Source organism: Dioscorea cayenensis, chromosome 17, assembly GCF_009730915.1.
Source record: "Dioscorea cayenensis subsp. rotundata cultivar TDr96_F1 chromosome 17, TDr96_F1_v2_PseudoChromosome.rev07_lg8_w22 25.fasta, whole genome shotgun sequence".
Lineage (NCBI taxonomy): Eukaryota > Viridiplantae > Streptophyta > Magnoliopsida > Dioscoreales > Dioscoreaceae > Dioscorea > Dioscorea cayenensis.
The window spans coordinates 21,967,273-21,985,368 of NC_052487.1; the positions used below are offsets into that span (position 1 = coordinate 21,967,273).

The window sequence follows — 18,096 nt, forward strand, 5'->3', positions numbered from 1 at the left end:
GAATACATACAACTATTATAAAATTATAAATAACCATTGTTTGGCAGAAAGGAAGGCTGTTGGAAAATTACATTTATCGCTTATTTAATTAATAACTTCGCAAAGTGTCGGAATATTATAACTACATCAACATTACATTACAAAGAGGCGAAATATTTCAGACTCCACTGATCTTGCTTCCAATTCCTGGGCAAAGCAGTCACAAAGAAAGCTTCAGTACATACTCCCAATCAGAAAGCAAATTCATGCATGCTTATGAAATTTTCGGCATCATCATCGAGGTTAGACCGTAGTTCATTCTCTGAAAGATGGATCATTTAGTTGTCATAACTGGAGCTAGATCTTATAGTATACTCGGATACTAGTTTTGCAAACAAAGATGATTTGTCCTCTAATAATTTAGCTGGAGAGTCATGCTCAGCAATCAGTCCTGTTCACAAAATAAATAAATAAATAAATAAATAAAGTGTCAGAAATAATGTGCCTCAAACATATTCGGAAGTAGAGTCAAGTAGGACAAACCATGATCGAGAAGCAAAACCATATCACTATCGAGAACTGATGTTATTCGATGAGCGATTGTAATAACTGTAGAGTCGGCAAATTGATGCCTGATGGTTTTCTGAATCAGGCTGTCTGTGGCTGTGTCGACGGAAGCAGTGGCTTCATCCAGGACCAAGATCTTACTCTTTTTCAGAAGCACTCTTCCTAGACATACCAATTGACGCTGACCAACGCTCCAATTCTCACCGTTTTCGGTCACTGTAATCCATATTCATTGTTCCCATGTCACATTCACCGTCAAAATTATGAAATGAAAAAAGAACTATTTAAGTAAAATGTCATACCAGGAGAGTCTAGCTTTAGCTCTTTCTTCCTAACTTCATCTCCTAGCTGACAACAATCCAATGCCTAAAATAAAACAGAGAAACAAAGGACAATTAGAACTCATAATTCAGAGGCATCATCTAATCCAGACATATAATGGAAAAAAGGGAAAATGAGCGCACCTCCCAAATCTGATCATCTGTGTATTCTTCAAGTGGATCAAGATTGCTACGAATTGTGCCACCAAACATAGTCGGGTCTTGTGGGATGATGCTTAATCTAGACCTCAAATCATGAAGTCCAATGGTTGAGATATCAATGTTGTCTATGAATATTTGACCAACAGTAGGATCGATGATACGGAAGAGTGTCTGAATTAGAGTAGATTTTCCACTGCCTGTTCTTCCTACAATGCCAGTCTTCGTACCGCCCGTAAATGTGCATGTGACACCCCTCAGAACAAAAGGCATGTGAGGAGCATATCGAACCTGTATTTAGTAATTCATTAGTATTGAAGTATCTAATAAGTGCAGTAAACAAATGAAACTGGGAGAGTACCTGAAGGTCATTAAGGATTATTTCTCCTTCTGATGGCCATTTGCAATCAAGTGTGATTGATTCTGAGTCAGTAGTAAGAGGTGGTTCACTAGGGATGCTCATATACTGAAATATTCTCTCCACTGATATGATCTTGTTTTCGAGATTGCAAAGATTCCATATAACCCAGGCTTGCAGCATGTTCAAATTAAGTCCATATGTAACCGCTAGCCCAGCGAGACCTTAAAACAGATTAAGGAACATTGAATGATGTGAGACTAATAGCTTAGTGAAATCTGAAGGATATAATTTAGAAATTGATTAAAAATGATTACCTGGATCAATGAAACCTACTGGTACAGAGATCAAGAACAACAAGGAGAAGGCAAATGTTATGGATGACAGCATATCAAGACGAAAGCAGAGCCATTCCATTGCACCAGCATTATGAAATTTCGGCCGAGAAAATTTGTCCACAAGCTGGAAATTAGTTCCTTCAAATCTTGATTCCTGATTAAAGCTTCTAACTGTTGTTGATCCAGACAAGGATTCTGCAAAATGTTGTATGATGGGAGCTTTGCACACACCGACTAACCTTGCTAACTCCCTTGCAGAATCTATGTAGTATCTCTAAAGAAGAAGAAAAAGGCCAAGTCAAATAAGAACACAAATGTTGCAAAGGAGAACCAATTAAATCATTAGTCAAAATGTTCAAGAAAAATGGCACATAAAGGATGATTACCTGGTACCAAAAGGAAACGCCGATCACGGGAATAAAAATAAGAATGATCTGCCATCCGACCTGTGACATAACTGCAATGATTCCAAGCAGCTGTATGATAGCAAAGGCGAATGAACCAAGTTGGAGAGGAATGCCAGTGTCCACTTCACTTTGATCTGTTGATGCCTGCAAAAGAATAATTGGTAAATGCTCATACAGAAAAGACCCATACAAGGCCTTCAAAAGAAGAAAATTTGGTGAACTTCTCTCACCCTATTCAGTATGCGTCCGGTTGGAGTAGAATCAAAGAACGACATAGGAGCCCGGAAAATGCAATTATGCATTTTGTCGAACATCAATGTTGCTGTCTTATATCCCGCAGTAACAAGAAGCACAGCCCTCACAAGAATACAAAAGGAGCTTCCAATTGCCAATGCCACAAAAACATAGATAAGCATTGAGCTACTCACAGGAGGTTCAACATCTGCAGAAGTAGGTGCAGCCCAGGCCATCCAGTAATTACTACCGATTTGAAGGACTTGGAAGAGAATCTGAGCCAACAATATTAGAGGCACAAAAGCTCCTTTGTAAGCCATTGTAATGTATTTCCAGTAGACAGAAAAGCTGACGCTGCCTTTTTCCCTTTCCTCATCTTGAACAAGCTGTCCCTTCTGATCTACTGCTTCATCCGTTTTACCTTTTTGTTCATCTTCTGCATGTTTGTCATTATCTTTGCTGCATGAACTATCTCCAGTGCCATTGGTTGGAGTGTCAGTAGCAAGTTCCACTGAATCCAGTGAGGCCAGTGCGTCCTGATGAGCACCGACCAGTTCCATGAAGTCTGTTCCTGAGCTAAGTATATCATTATACTTGCCTGCTTGTGTGATCCTTCCATCTTTCATAACCTGGCAAAAAAGCACAAAGCAAATGTAAAATGCAGCCATGAGAGCTTGCATCTGAAAGAGGTAATCTAATGACGAAACAAGGAACTAAGAGTTACCAGTATAAGATCAGCAGAAGGTAAAAACTCCACTTGGTGGGTGACATAGACCACAGTTTTTGACCTCAAAAGTCCAAGCAAGCATTCCTGGTATCAGCACAGGGATTGGTTACAACAAGCAATAACGCAAACATATCAATAACAAGTGAAAAACTAAATGTTAGATTCTACTTTCTCAAAATAAAGAATTAGCGAGTAGCAAATACCTTAAACAAGTGTGAACCCGTATGAGCATCAACTGCACTAAATGGATCATCAAACAGGAAAATATCAGCATCATGGTATAAAGCACGGGCAATCTGAACTCTTTGCTTCTGGCCTCCACTCAAATTGATTCCTCTCTCTCCAATAACAGTCTGGTCCCCAAATGGAAGAATCTCCAAATCCTTCTTCAATGAACATGCTTCAAGAATACTGTCATACTTCTCCCTGTCCATTTCCTGTCCGAATAGAATATTATCTTGAATCTTTCCACTCTGAATCCATGGGGATTGAGCAACATAAGCTGTCGTCCCGCATAATTTAACTGTTCCAGATACTTTTGGTACTTCGCCTAAAATGCAAGAGAGCAAGCTGGATTTACCAGAGCCAACAGTTCCACAAACAGCCACCCTCATGCCTTGCAACACTTGAAAGTTCAAATCTTTCAGAGTAGGATTCTCTGAAGTGAGCTCCCAGGAGAAACACCCATTAGTTACTTCAATGGCAACCTCAGAACTGCCTGGAGGGAGTCTGTGCACAACATCTGGCTCCAAATCTTGGAGGCATAGAAATGACGATATCCTATCAAGAGACACCTTGGTCTGAATAACCATTGAAATCGTATCAGGGAGGTTATAAATGGGCTCTTGCAGCACCCTGAATGTTGCAAGAGCTGATAGAACCTTCCCTGACTCTAATGGTATTCCCATTATCATGCAGGCTCCAAAAGTCACCACAGCAACAAACGTAGGAGCACCCCAGAACACAAATGTAGTCAAAGCGGATGTGTAAACATACTTCTTCAACCAGTTTGTCTCATTCTTTCGAAGATCAACAATTTTGGACAAGAACTTCATCTCCCAGCCTTGAAGCTTGAGAATTCTCATGTTCCTCAAGATCTCTGAAGTGGCTTTCATCCTGATGTCTTTGGACTCCATCAACTTCTCCTGGTACTTCTCTTGCATCTTCCCCAGTGGAACATTCAACAACATGACAACAATGGTGGCTCCCAAAGCAGCAAATGAAGCAAGTCCCAGACTTGCATACAAGATCAACAAGGCCAGTGCTACCTGGATTGGCACCATCCAAAGATCATGCATGTACCAACTGAAGAGTGATATCCTCTCAGCATCAACAGACATTATGTTGATGATCTCCCCACTGGTTCGGCTCTGCCGTGAGCTACTGGACAGAGCAAGGCCTTTTCGGTAGATAATCGCCACGAGAGAGGACCTCATCCTTATCCCAGCCTCTTGCAATCTGAAAAACCAGTGCCTCTGAGAGAGGCACTCAAGAAGCTTGGCAACAATGAATGCCGCAACCAAGTAATACCCTTCATTAGCAAATTTCCGGTCGCCGTTGAGGTATTGAACAAAGAAATCAATAAGATAAGGACCTACATAAGTAGCTCCAGTGTACACCAGTGCATACAAGCCTGTCAAGAGGAATTGTTCCCACACGGAGAAGATCAACGCTTTGGCCAATTTGAATGTGGTGATTTTGTTGCTATTCTTGCCACCAGCATTGTCATCCGTGGTGACATAAGATTCAAGCCTCCTCTTGAAGATGGGAAAGACACCATGAACAGTATCATAATCAGCGAGCTTCGGTACATCTTCAAGGTCTAAAGTCTTTTTATGACCAACGGCGAGCAAAGGACCCATCCAAGAGAAGGTGAGGATGCTAAGAAGCCCAGCGTTTGCGAACAGAGACACATTGCCAATGTCTGCAGTTGTGTTCTGAGTGTTGGCATCTAAAAGAGGCTCCCTTAGGTGAGTGTTCTCCTCATCTTCTTCTTTTTCTTCTTCTTCATCTTCATTCCTCTTCCACGAGAAGAGGACATAGTTGAGGATCAAACCGAACAAAAGAGAACCAGAATCCAGAACCAAATCATATGTTTCAAGAACACCAGCTCTTCTAAAATAAGCAAAGTCAATGACAAGCAAAGAAAGAGAAAGAATCAAGAATAAACCGCACCAAAGCCTCAACAAGAGAGAGAATTTCTTCCGGCCAGCATGGATGAACTCAGAGTGCAAGGAAGAAGAGACTGCGAACCATGCAAGAGTTCTACCAGCTAAATCCAGAAGAGTAACCCAATGACCATCGTTCCACACATCAAACTCGAACCAAAAGTAGTCATATACGCAGAAGAAGAGATTCAGCAGGCCGAGAAACAAACAAGTGAAAACAGCAATCTTGTGATACAAAGACCGACTGTTTCGCGACAAGCGCCGATTAAAGTTCGCACCTTTAAACTTGCGACGAAGCCAGAGCAGCAACAGAGCAAGCAATACGAAAACGTGGCAAAAACCAAAGAAACCATGAAGAAACACTGGTCTCAAGATCTCAAACCGGAAAGACTGCAATTTTGCAAGAAAAACATGAACTGAGGATTGAAAAGCCACCATCTTTGACTGATTTTTGTGGTGATTTTTCACTGCTGGCTCTTTTTCAGCTGCTCGTCAGTGAAGATATAATGGAAGCAACTGTGATCAATATATATATATATATATATAGGGCGGACAAGAGCATCAACCACTAGCGACAATGGCGATTCCTTGGGACGCAAGGATTGGACGGAGGGTCCAAAGGTTCCCTTTCTTAGAAACAGAGCGCCATCGCGATTAAAGAGAGGGAACTTTCAAAGCTTCACGAAAGACGTGAATTTTCAGTCAACGATGTTAATGGTAATAAAAAAAAGAAATCTAGGGTTTCGTGGAAAGGAATTCCGAAACCCTAATAATCCAAAGGTTTCGGAAACCCTAAGCACGAAGCTGGTGATCTCTTGCATGGCTTTCTTCACTATTCCAATATAGCTCCGTGATTGAAGCACTGCCATTAATTTTCTTTCATTTTATTCCAATTTTTTATTTATTTTTTATTATTTAAAAAACAAAATTATTAACATATCTGTCATTTATAAGTTTTTTCTTTTCTTTTGTTAAATAATAAAAAATGGGTTCGAATCTTTCCAATAATATCATTAACATATATGTAATTAATAATATTAATTATTGGATAGCCTAATGGTATGACACAAAAATATAAATTTACTTAATAGTATTGTTTCTATATTGTTTATGCACTGTACATCTTGAGTCAAATACTATTTATATACTGTTCATAGTTTTAGGTGTAAGTCTTTTATGGAAAAAACAGTAATTTTATACTTTCAAAATTATAAAGTAAAGAGATTTATAAGCCATAATAATTTGTGCACTTTTATACTTATTTATCTCTTTAACAATCTCTTAAATAAAATATTTGTCACCCGTTAAAAAATAAAAAAATGAAAAAACTGATAATTGAGATTTTTATATTCATGTTTTTAATTATTAGCCTCAATATATCTTTTTTTTTTTAAAAAAAAAAAAACTTCTCTTTTTCATGAATGATTTAATTTTCTTGGAGAAGAAGTCACAAGTTTTTTTTGTCTTGAATATTGTTGTGTTGGACTCACATCACATGGAAAGCAAAATCACTTTCTAATTAATAAAAGCTTGAGAGTAATTGGCTATTGACCAAAATGGCTGTCATTTTCCCAATTATATTTATACTTTAGTAAGTCGGAAATTTTTTTTATTTTTTTTCATTTTGTTAAGGAATCAAAGTAAAAGTTGGGCATTCGAAAACCTGACTTTTGAGTAGACAACTACTTTTTTTAAAAAAATAATATTTTTAAAATTTATTTAAATTTATTTTTATTAGAGATAAAATATTATTTTTATTTATTAAAAAAATAATATAAGATTGGACGTAAAAATTCACACACACACATATGTTTATAATACTTGATTAATTAATATTATTATTTAAAAGGTTTGTTTTTTCCATATTTGTTTAATTTGAACATTTACTTTCTTCTAACTTTTACATTAGTACTTTAAAGGTTCAAGCTTATTCAAAATGAGTAATGCTATATAGCACTACTAGATTACACTAATGCCTCACACGATCCATGTGGTAAAATAATCTCTCTCCTAGTCAGCATAGGTTTAAAAAAAAAAAAATTCTTGAAATCAGCTGGCACCCTGTCTCCATGCTTCTCCGGTACCCAATGAGGATCGTATAAGTGTAAGTATCCGGCGAGCACCGAGCTCCAAGAAGCTCCATTTGCTCAAGAGGAGATCTTGCATTATTGAAATCACCAATCTGGCAAAGCGCCGAGATGAGGGACCTTGATGATGGAGGTGATGGTGGTGGTGGTGACTAAGGTTTGGTTGGATAGTGAGTATTTTTTAATTTTCAATTTTTGATATATTTGTAAACATTAGTTTTTTGTTTGTTATATTTATTTTAGTATTTTTTTTTAAAAATAAAACGGATAAATCATGAATTTATTAGCAAGATAAAAAAATTTATTACCTTACTTTGTACTTTTATATCATAATATTTATGAGTTTTCCAACACTATAAAGTGAAATATTGTGATTTTATTTTGTAAATATGATTTGTAAATTTTAGAAGTTTTATGTTGATTTTGTATTTCAAATTGTATAAATAGATACAATCATAATATTAACACATGTTCAATAATTTAATTTTTTTTATTAATGTAAGAAAAATTATTTAGTTAATTTTTATTTTTTTATTAATATATTAAACTTCGTAAAGATCATGACTACATGATTATTTGAAGTAAATCATTATTAATTAAAAAAGGAATATGATTTAACTTTTTCTAATATAATTATTAAATGAATAATTTAATGGATTCAAGACAGGTTTGAAATGGGAAGAGTTTAGGAATTTAAATAAAAATTATAATGCATGTTTGAATTTGAGAATTTTAAATCAGCTTAAATTAGAATTATATTTTGGGTGGGTGCCCCCATTCCTAAACAAATAATATGTGCATGGGGTCATATTTTTTTAAAAAAAACAAATAAAAAAAGGGAAAAAGAACTAAATGAATAAAATTAGAAATTCACTGTGCTTTAATATATGTGATTTGTCCACTATCATAATATATATAGTCATAAAAGAACTATCAGTGAGATCATCACCACTTAAAATTTGATTTCTTCTTTATTTTTTTCATGCATGAATGGTCGAAATATAAATAGAATGCTTTAATATATCTTTTATTTGTTAGTTTATTTATGTTGATTTATTTATATTTATTGGATATCATTATTAATACATATTAAAGAAAAACAAAAACATGGCATAAAATTGAAATAAACATCATGCTATGAAAAGCAATGTCAAAATAAAGCTTCCAATAAGTATTTTTTTCCTTTTTCTTTTTCTTTTTCTTTTTTGCGAAAATTATGTATATGTTGCTTTATTGTTATTTGAACATAAAGGGACTTATATGTCGTATTTTTGTTTGAGTTTTTTTTAAAAGAATATGAACTTTTAAAAAAAAAAAAATTTAAAAAAACACATGATCTAAATCTTTGTGTTACCCCTTGCCACTGCCACATCAAAATTGGGCTGGGCCTAGCCCTTGGGCCTTGGACATACAATTGATAACGAAGGTCCATCAGCAAAGAAAATTAAATATATATATATATATATATATATATATATATATATATATATATATATATATATATTTACAGAGATTGAGCCATATGCAAACGTCTTTAGATAACAAATTTAAAAACGTCCATAGATCAGATGTTATATTCAAATCTAATGACTATACAATAGTCTTACATATTAGCTACAGTGTGTAATGCGCTAAACATTACAAGGTCAAGTACGATGACATTGTCTGCACAATGATAATATTACATAAAACTATGGCTATTTTTAATACTTTATTTTATTTTTCATATACTTAAAACCATTTATCTTTTAAGATATATTAAAAATATTACGAGGAAAAGACAACCAACAAAGGTATAATTATATTTGTGTGTAAATATAATTGATTTTTTAATTTTTATTTATAATTTTATTAATACCCTGTCAATAAAATTCAAATTTAACATTCAACAACACATGAAAATTAGATATATATTAGATATATATGAATCAAATAGATTGGAATTGATGTAAATTAAATTCATAATTTTGCGAAAAACATATATATCAATTTAAATTTATGTAGAATAAATTGAGGAAGTTCTCATTTGACCTACCAAACATTTATATATATATATATATATATATATATATATATAAGGAATAATCAAACCACTCATTATATTAACGTGTTCTACAAGGCCGAAAGTGATGCTCCAACAAATGGCCATGCCTCCAACCAATTATATATGTATATATATATATATATATACACACTCTTTTTTTTAAAAAAAATGAAATGAATATACTCGGGAAAATGTATTAGAATGTAACATTTGTAAATACATATATTGGAAATGTAATACCAAAAAAAAAATACATAACTCGACATGAAAACACAAGAATAAATCATATTGAATTACTAAAAATAATTAGGTGACTCATAACTGTATGAAAATATAAGTTCGAAGTAATTTTTTAAAAATAATCACCAATTAGATCATTCATTCATAGTCTATTTATTATTTGGGGAAGACATCTATTTTAGTAATGGGGCTAGAAAATTTAAATTTCACCTAAATATATATAATAATTTTAATTTCATCTAAATATATAAAATCCCAAGAATATGATATTAGGCATGATATAATTGTACAATAATAAATAAATAATTATTATTTTTTTAAGGGAAAATGGCAATATTGTAATAAAGTGAAGTCGGGAGGGCTTTTGCCGAGAGGGGATTGAGTCCACCGACAGATCCATTGCAGTACTTGTCCTATTCGGCGCCGACGTCATCACATGTGACCGGCTACTGCCGGTCACCGACTGGTGACAGCCTGTGAACAGCCCACAGGACAACGACGCTAGTGCTCCCAGACGTTGCAACGACCGCTTGCGGACCTTTGATTAAACGATCCTGACCATCTCATCTCTATCCAACGGCTCTGATGATGAGTTCGGGAAGTGTTTCACTGGTTACCGGCCCAGCCGGTAACAAATATTGATATAATTTTTTTTTTTAAAGAAATAGTTATAGTAAGCAGTATTAGTTGAGCAAAGGAAAGAAGGGAAGAGTGAGCGGAGAGGCAAAGGCGAGGGAGAGAGCTCTTCAGATCTTCAGCTCTGGATTTTCATCCATTCTTGCTGAGAAAGGAGAGATCTTTCCCTTTAGGGCATATATTTTGATGTTGTTTTGAAGATTTTGGTGGGATTGTGGGAAATTTGGGAGAAAAAGTATAGTTTTTGGAGGTCATGGAGGCGAATGCGGGGATGGTTGCGGGATCTCACAAGAGGAACGAGCTGGTGTTGATTCGCCACGAAGGGGATGGTGGGGTGAGTGCATCTCGATCCCCATTTGGATTTCAATGAATAAAGTTTCAATCTTTGGTTTCTGCCTTTGCTGTTTAGTTTTGTTTGATGGATTTGGCTGTGCTTGATTTGTGATTTTTTTTGTTGAAATCTTAGAATGGGTGTTCGTTGGTTTCTCTCAAGTTGCCTGAATTTTGGAAAATTTTGAGAAGAAAATTCTCCCTTTTTTCCCCTTTTTTTTCTGTGTTAAGTGATTGGATTCATTGGTGGTTGACTTGATCTGACTGAGCATTGATTTTGAACTAGTTCTTCATGATTGGAATGGTCGGAAATCATGGAAATCTAACAATTTTCCTTCCTGGATGGTGAAGATCTGGTCAGGATCACTATTCTGTTTTTTAGTGGGGTGCATATGAACATAGTTTCAATTGTTGTTGAGAGTCTTGGGTCTTGATTAGTTATAGCATATGTGTTCAGGGTTGTTGAAGTTTGTAAAATAAGCTGCATTTCAGTGTTCTTGAAATAATCGATGCTTTTTGTTTGGATTCCTGTGATGGATTTCTTTTTTGTTCCAAGTTTGAAGTTAGGAAAGCTACATCTTTGTTTGAACGCTGGTGGAATTTTTTAGTTTTCTACCATCTTTGCTGAACCCTTATTATCAGCTTTTGACATTTTATATTAGTTTGTGTTTTCTTAGTCATTTCTGGTTGTTTGATGCAGACCGCAGACGTGGTACTGTTGATTGTTTATACAGAAGTTGACATCTTAAATATATATTTTTTTTCCTTTTGCATGGATCATGTTACTCTTTTTTTGCTAGGCTTTCGTTGTTTTTTCACTGAATCAAATCCTTTTGTATGTGTTTGGACTTTGGAGTCCAGTAGTTGTAGGAAAAAAAACTTTTTTATTTTGTAAATTATTAGTTGTCACATCAGTTCTTTGTTTTGCATCTGCTGTCTAAATCCAAATGCGTGTTCATTCACTTGAATACTAGTTTCACTATGTCATATTAATTTTTGCATGAACATAATTTGGAACATTAAATTGAAGATATGATGCAATGTAATGTAAGTGTTGAGAAGTGAAATGCAGCATAGTTATCTCATGTTTAGATGTTCCAGTTATCTGGTTGAGCCTTCATATGTATGTTGGTTCCTGTCAAGTTTAATCTATATTTTTGCACAATCAATAATCAAGCAAAAACATGGTCATTGTGTGAAGAATGCTTTGTTTTAGCCATGTTGAATTCACAAATCTTAACTTCATTAACGTTGTTCACACAGCCAAAACCGCTGAAAAACATGAATGGCCAGATCTGTCAGATTTGTGGTGATACTGTTGGGCTTACTGCCACAGGAGATGTTTTTGTAGCTTGCAATGAGTGTGCTTTCCCTGTTTGTCGGCCTTGCTATGAGTATGAGAGGAAAGATGGTAATCAGTCTTGCCCTCAGTGCAAGACTAGGTATAAGAGACATAAAGGTACACTTCTTCCTCAGTTTACAGTTTATTTTATTTTTTTAATATTTAAATTTAGTCAATTGCACTTCCCAAGATGTTTTCTTCCTACGTGAGCCTTTTATGTACTATATCATTGTCAGTGACTTTGTTCTTTGGAACTCTTACCTCTAACTAACATATTCTCTACCTTGAGCTTCAGGGAGTCCTAGGGTCGATGGGGATGATGATGAGGAAGATACTGATGACCTCGATAATGAATTCAGTCATGAAGGCAATGGCAAGGCTGCACGCAAGTGGCAATCCCAAGGCCTTGGGGAAGATGTTGATTTGTCTTCATCTTCTAGGCATGAATCTCACAGAATACCGCGTCTGACAAATGGGCCTCAGGTAGGAGAAAACAAGTGAATTGTTTTCAAGTTATATACCTCTAACTAGGTGCTATCTGCAGGATTCTGCTATTTGTAGTAAACTTACATGCAACAATTGATTGTCTTCTTGCTTTTTATTCTTGTTTTTCCATAACCGATACAATAATGTCCTGCATACTATATAATTTCAGGTTTCTGGTGAAATACCTGATGCTAGTCCTGATCGTCAGTCTATTCGCAGTCAGTCAGGTCCTTTAGGTTCTGGTGAGAGGCGTGGCCATTCACTCTCTTATGTCGATCCCAGCCAACCAGGTACACAATCTTGTTTGAACTGGAATGACACTTCAAGTGAAGCTACTCATAACTTTCAATACTGTGAATCACTAACAAGATTCATCCTCAATTGTCTTAAATTTTTTATGTGGATACTATGACAGTTCCTGTGAGAATAGTAGATCCCTCAAAGGACTTGAACACATATGGCCTTGGAAGTGTTGACTGGAAGGAAAGAGTTGAAGGTTGGAAACTTAAGCAGGAAAAGAACATGGTGCAGGTGACCAACAAATATACTGATGGGAAAGGAGATGCAGAAGGAACAGGTTCAAATGGAGAAGATCTGCAAATGTATGTCCTGTAACTTTATATTCTAGGCACTGTGTGATGTTTCCATATTTCTGTTCTACCTTGGTGCATTTTCAGTGAAGTGCTTCACACATGAGATTCTCAACGTGAATTTCTATCAAGTTAACCTTTTGTCACCATTCTGGCAGGTCTGATGATGCTCGCCAACCTTTGAATCGCACAGTGCCTATTCCTTCTAACCAACTTAACCTTTACCGAGTGGTGATCATCCTTCGGCTTATCATTCTGTGTTTCTTCTTCCAGTACCGTGTCACTCATCCAGTTTCAGATGCCTACCCTCTGTGGCTAACATCTGTCATATGTGAGATATGGTTTGCTTTGTCTTGGCTCCTGGATCAGTTCCCAAAGTGGTATCCAATCAACCGTGAAACGTATCTTGAGAGGCTTGCATTGAGGTTAGTCGTAGCTTTGTGCATTCATGTTTCTTTTGGAGTATGTCTTGTCATGCCTTTAGCTTTTGTGGTAGTTTGTCTTGCTAATTCATTCAATACATCTAACAGGTATGACAGAGAAGGAGAACCTTCACAGCTAGCTCCTATTGATATCTTTGTCAGTACTGTGGATCCTCTCAAAGAACCTCCCCTAATCACTGCCAACACTGTACTGTCTATTCTTTCTGTGGACTACCCAGTTGATAAAGTCTCATGCTATGTTTCTGATGATGGGTCAGCAATGCTGACATTTGAAGCCCTATGTGAGACTTCTGAATTTGCTAGAAAGTGGGTCCCTTTCTGCAAGAAACATAATATTGAACCTAGGGCTCCAGAGTTTTATTTTGCTCAGAAAATAGATTACTTGAAGGACAAAATCCAGCCCTCTTTTGTGAAAGAGCGGCGTGCAATGAAGGTATGTGTGAGGTTTATATCCATCATTGTGTATTGCTAAGTACTTGATAAAGAATCTGAGTACACATTAACTCTTAAACTGTTTATTTCAGAGGGAGTATGAAGAGTTCAAAGTACGAATAAATGCACTTGTTGCCAAAGCACAAAAAATGCCAGAAGAAGGTTGGACCATGCAGGACGGCACTCCTTGGCCTGGAAACAACCCAAGAGACCACCCTGGCATGATTCAGGTATATCTTATGCTTCTGATAGAACAGCAACACTTGCATCGTTTCATGCCATTTATCAATGATGTTTCATATTTGTTGGGGAAACAGGTTTTCTTGGGGAACAGCGGAGGGCTGGATGTTGATGGCAATGAACTTCCTCGGCTTGTTTATGTTTCTCGTGAGAAAAGACCAGGTTTCCAGCATCACAAGAAAGCCGGTGCAATGAATGCTTTGGTCTGTATCTGTTTTTTATTCTTATGCAATTATGCATGTCTTGTACATAAGCATGTGCTAATAATATGTGGTTTGATCTGTCATGAATTCTGCTTGCCAGATTCGTGTATCTGCTGTCTTAACCAACGGCGCCTATCTTCTGAATGTGGATTGTGATCATTATTTCAATAACAGCAAAGCTCTTCGGGAAGCAATGTGTTTCATGATGGATCCAGCCCTTGGAAAAAAGACATGTTATGTTCAGTTTCCACAGAGATTTGATGGCATTGACTTGCATGATCGATATGCCAATCGCAATATTGTCTTTTTTGATGTAAGAAAATCCTCTTCTATATTTTGCATACTCTCTTCTTTGGCAGGATTTTAGCTTATCACGGTGATGTTCTGCAGATCAACTTGAAAGGTTTGGATGGCATCCAAGGCCCTGTGTACGTGGGAACAGGTTGCTGTTTCAATAGGCAAGCCCTTTACGGATATGATCCTGTCTTGACTGAGGCCGACTTGGAACCAAACATAGTTTTTAAGAGCTGTTGTGGATCAAGAAAGAGGGGGAAAAAGGGGAGCAAGGAGTACATTGACAAGAAACGGGCTGTTAAGAGAACTGAATCCACAATTCCTATCTTCAATATGGAAGACATTGAAGAGGGTGTAGAGGGTAAGTTATATTAACAAATTTCAGCGATTTTAGTTATTTTTTAGTAGACATGAAGTATGGGTTCTCATGCATCTGTTTTTCTTCTCTTGGTAGTCTGTTTTGGTGAAAGAGTTATGTTTTTGCTACTCTATATAAATCATCGGCACAACTGAGACCTCTCAACACCAACAGATATTGCTTTGAGTTTTACTTATTAAAAGTTATATTAGCTCTATATAATCTGCCTAATCATTGGGTATGCGTACCTTGTTTTAATTATTTTCAATGACAAAATGCCATCTGGCACAATAAAAAAAAAAATATTTATAGCTTTAAACCTGTTGATTTGGCCTTTACATGTAATGGTTTCAGGTTTACAGATGGATTTTTTTTTTTATTTGCCCCCTGTACTCATTCTAATATGCCATAAGCTGTGTATCTGCATGCACATTATCTTCAGCCTCTGTGCACAAACAATTTTAAGCTAATGGCGAACACTTGCATCATTTGCTTTTTCAGGGTACGAGGATGAAAGGTCACTGCTTATGTCTCAGAGGAGTTTAGAAAAACGATTTGGTCAGTCTCCCATTTTCATTGCATCAACCTTCATGGAACAGGGAGGCATACCACCATCAACAAATCCCTCTTCCCTGCTGAAAGAGGCCATCCATGTTATTAGCTGCGGGTATGAGGATAAAACTGAGTGGGGAAAAGAGGTTAGCTGGAGAAACATTCAATACCTATCATCTCATTACTTGTTGCGGTGTTACTAATTGTACTGATAGTTGTTTTGTTTAATTCTTTTCACCAGATTGGTTGGATTTACGGTTCCGTTACTGAAGATATCTTGACTGGATTTAAAATGCATGCTCGAGGTTGGATATCGATCTATTGCATGCCACCTCGTCCTGCTTTCAAGGGTTCTGCCCCAATCAATCTTTCTGATCGTCTTAACCAAGTGCTTCGATGGGCCTTGGGATCAATTGAGATCTTGCTCAGTAGGCATTGTCCCATTTGGTATGGCTACAGTGGGAGGCTAAAGCTGCTTGAGAGGCTTGCTTACATCAACACCATTGTGTATCCCCTTACATCTATTCCGCTGGTTGCCTACTGTGTTCTTCCAGCCATATGTCTTCTCACTGGAAAATTCATTATCCCAGAGGTCAGTAACAGTTCATCACCATCCTTTATTCATCTACCAGTATGTGTCGATGATCAAAGATATAGTTCAGTGACTTCTCTTTAGTTCATACCACATGTATTGCCTGAAGTACAGCGTTAATTCTTTCATTGTCTGAACTATCTGAACTTATCTGCTGCTTGTGGTCATGCATGCAGATAAGCAACTATGCTGGCATATGGTTTATTCTGCTCTTTGCATCTATCTTTGCAACTGGAATTTTGGAGCTCCGATGGAGTGGTGTGGGTATTGATGACTGGTGGAGGAATGAGCAGTTCTGGGTGATTGGTGGCACATCCGCCCATCTCTTCGCCGTGTTCCAAGGACTGCTAAAGGTGCTTGCAGGAATTGATACCAATTTCACTGTGACATCAAAGGCATCAGATGAAGATGGAGATTTCGCAGAGCTCTATGTGTTCAAATGGACATCTCTTCTCATTCCTCCAACCACTGTGCTTGTGATCAACATAGTAGGGATAGTTGCAGGTGTGTCCTATGCTATCAACAGTGGCTACCAGTCTTGGGGGCCACTTTTTGGCAAGCTCTTCTTCGCTATATGGGTGATTGTCCATCTCTATCCATTCCTCAAAGGTCTCCTGGGCAGACAGAACAGGACTCCGACTATCGTCATTGTCTGGTCTCTCCTTATTGCCTCCATCTTCTCGTTGTTGTGGGTGCGCATTGATCCGTTCACCGGTCCATCTCAGAAGGCAGCTGCAGCCGGACAATGCGGTATCAACTGTTAATTCTTTTCAAACATATACATATTTCTGGAGGAGAAGAACAAGTTCATGCATCTGCAATCATCTTGTAAATACCAAAGTAGCAACTATTTATTAGCAGCGGAGGAATTCAAGCAGTGGACCTTTTTTCTTCAGTTATCATTCACTCATTTCATGTTACATTTTCTTTCCATGTGGTGGACAGTGACTTTTGTTATAAGTTATAAAAGATATTTTGTAAGAACATCATGATGTTGAAGTTATTATTTATGAGAGAGTGCGAATGTTTGTTGTCTTTGAAGGTGAACAACAGTATTTGTCATGATGCAGTAAATTTATAAACAGTGAGATAACATTTTTTTATTTTTTTATTTTCAAGATGTGTTGGTAGATCGTGAAAGAGTGGAGCAAGTGGGGGCGGGATTCATTTACTAGTCGGTACTATTGGTGAGGTGTTCTTGTAGGGAATCAGATGGCCGTTGGTTGTTGTAGTTTGTACTAGAAACAACATATTCATTTTGCTGTAATTTGTACTCTTGATGGTGATGTTGTTGTAGTTTGTGCTGTAAATCACAGACACCGAGATCTTACACGTCAATGTTAAGAGTGACGAAAAATCCTTGTTTTTTTTTTGTTTTGTGGGGACCTACTCTGTCAGAGCATGGATCTCCTAAATAACCCCTCGTGAGGTGGAGAACGGAGAAAAATATCTTTGTTTTGTGGGGACGGTGATGAGGAGGGCATTTCCTGCCTCGTTCTTGTAGGATCTTCTACAAGAACTTTGCAAGATTTGTCGAATAAAAATAACTCATATCATTATTTATTTATTTGTTTAAAAATTTAATATGAATATTAGATTATAAAAGTTAAATATTTGGGTTTTAAAATTTTTTTTTTTTTGTATTTATTAGTAATGTTTCAGATTTTTAGACTTTCAGTAACAAGCCTCATAATATATATATCTTATTATCTTACCACTGATATGTATAAATAAAGTCCGATTATGGGAGATTGACCATGACAAATATCTCTCTCAAAAATTTGGAAGCGGAAAATCCCTGCATCTCTAATCTTTGACCGTCACTTTTGGAGTACTTCGATTTTGTTACTAGTTTTGATTGAACAGGACGTTAATCATGGACCGTATGAAATTGCTACATAACATAACAAACTCATATATTTGATTATCTGATTGATGTATTCCACAAACCCACGAAGTTAATAAATAAA

General features: G+C 36.5%; 2 protein-coding genes across 2 annotated transcripts; one reads left to right on the plus strand and one right to left on the minus strand.

Annotated features, from left to right (window-relative positions):
- Window positions 1–59: 59 nt before the first annotated feature.
- LOC120280208 (ABC transporter C family member 3-like) lies at window positions 60–6,076 on the minus strand. Its single transcript, XM_039286982.1, has 10 exons — window positions 3,293–6,076; window positions 3,087–3,173; window positions 2,359–2,991; window positions 2,108–2,272; window positions 1,701–1,995; window positions 1,387–1,607; window positions 1,011–1,316; window positions 849–912; window positions 523–762; window positions 60–430 (listed from the first exon to the last, which is right to left on the minus strand). Exons 1-10 carry the CDS (start codon window positions 5,693–5,695, stop codon window positions 318–320), a joined length of 4,527 nt encoding a protein of 1,508 aa, XP_039142916.1. The 5' UTR covers window positions 5,696–6,076; the 3' UTR covers window positions 60–317.
- Window positions 6,077–10,314: 4,238 nt separating this feature from the next.
- On the plus strand, window positions 10,315–17,167 carry LOC120281373 (probable cellulose synthase A catalytic subunit 1 [UDP-forming]). The gene is made up of 14 exons (XM_039288217.1): window positions 10,315–10,598; window positions 11,858–12,053; window positions 12,232–12,419; window positions 12,592–12,712; window positions 12,838–13,024; window positions 13,171–13,437; window positions 13,543–13,888; window positions 13,980–14,117; window positions 14,205–14,330; window positions 14,431–14,643; window positions 14,721–14,985; window positions 15,484–15,680; window positions 15,776–16,126; window positions 16,303–17,167. Exons 1-14 carry the CDS (start codon window positions 10,518–10,520, stop codon window positions 16,888–16,890), a joined length of 3,264 nt encoding a protein of 1,087 aa, XP_039144151.1. The 5' UTR covers window positions 10,315–10,517; the 3' UTR covers window positions 16,891–17,167.
- Window positions 17,168–18,096: the final 929 nt, after the last annotated feature.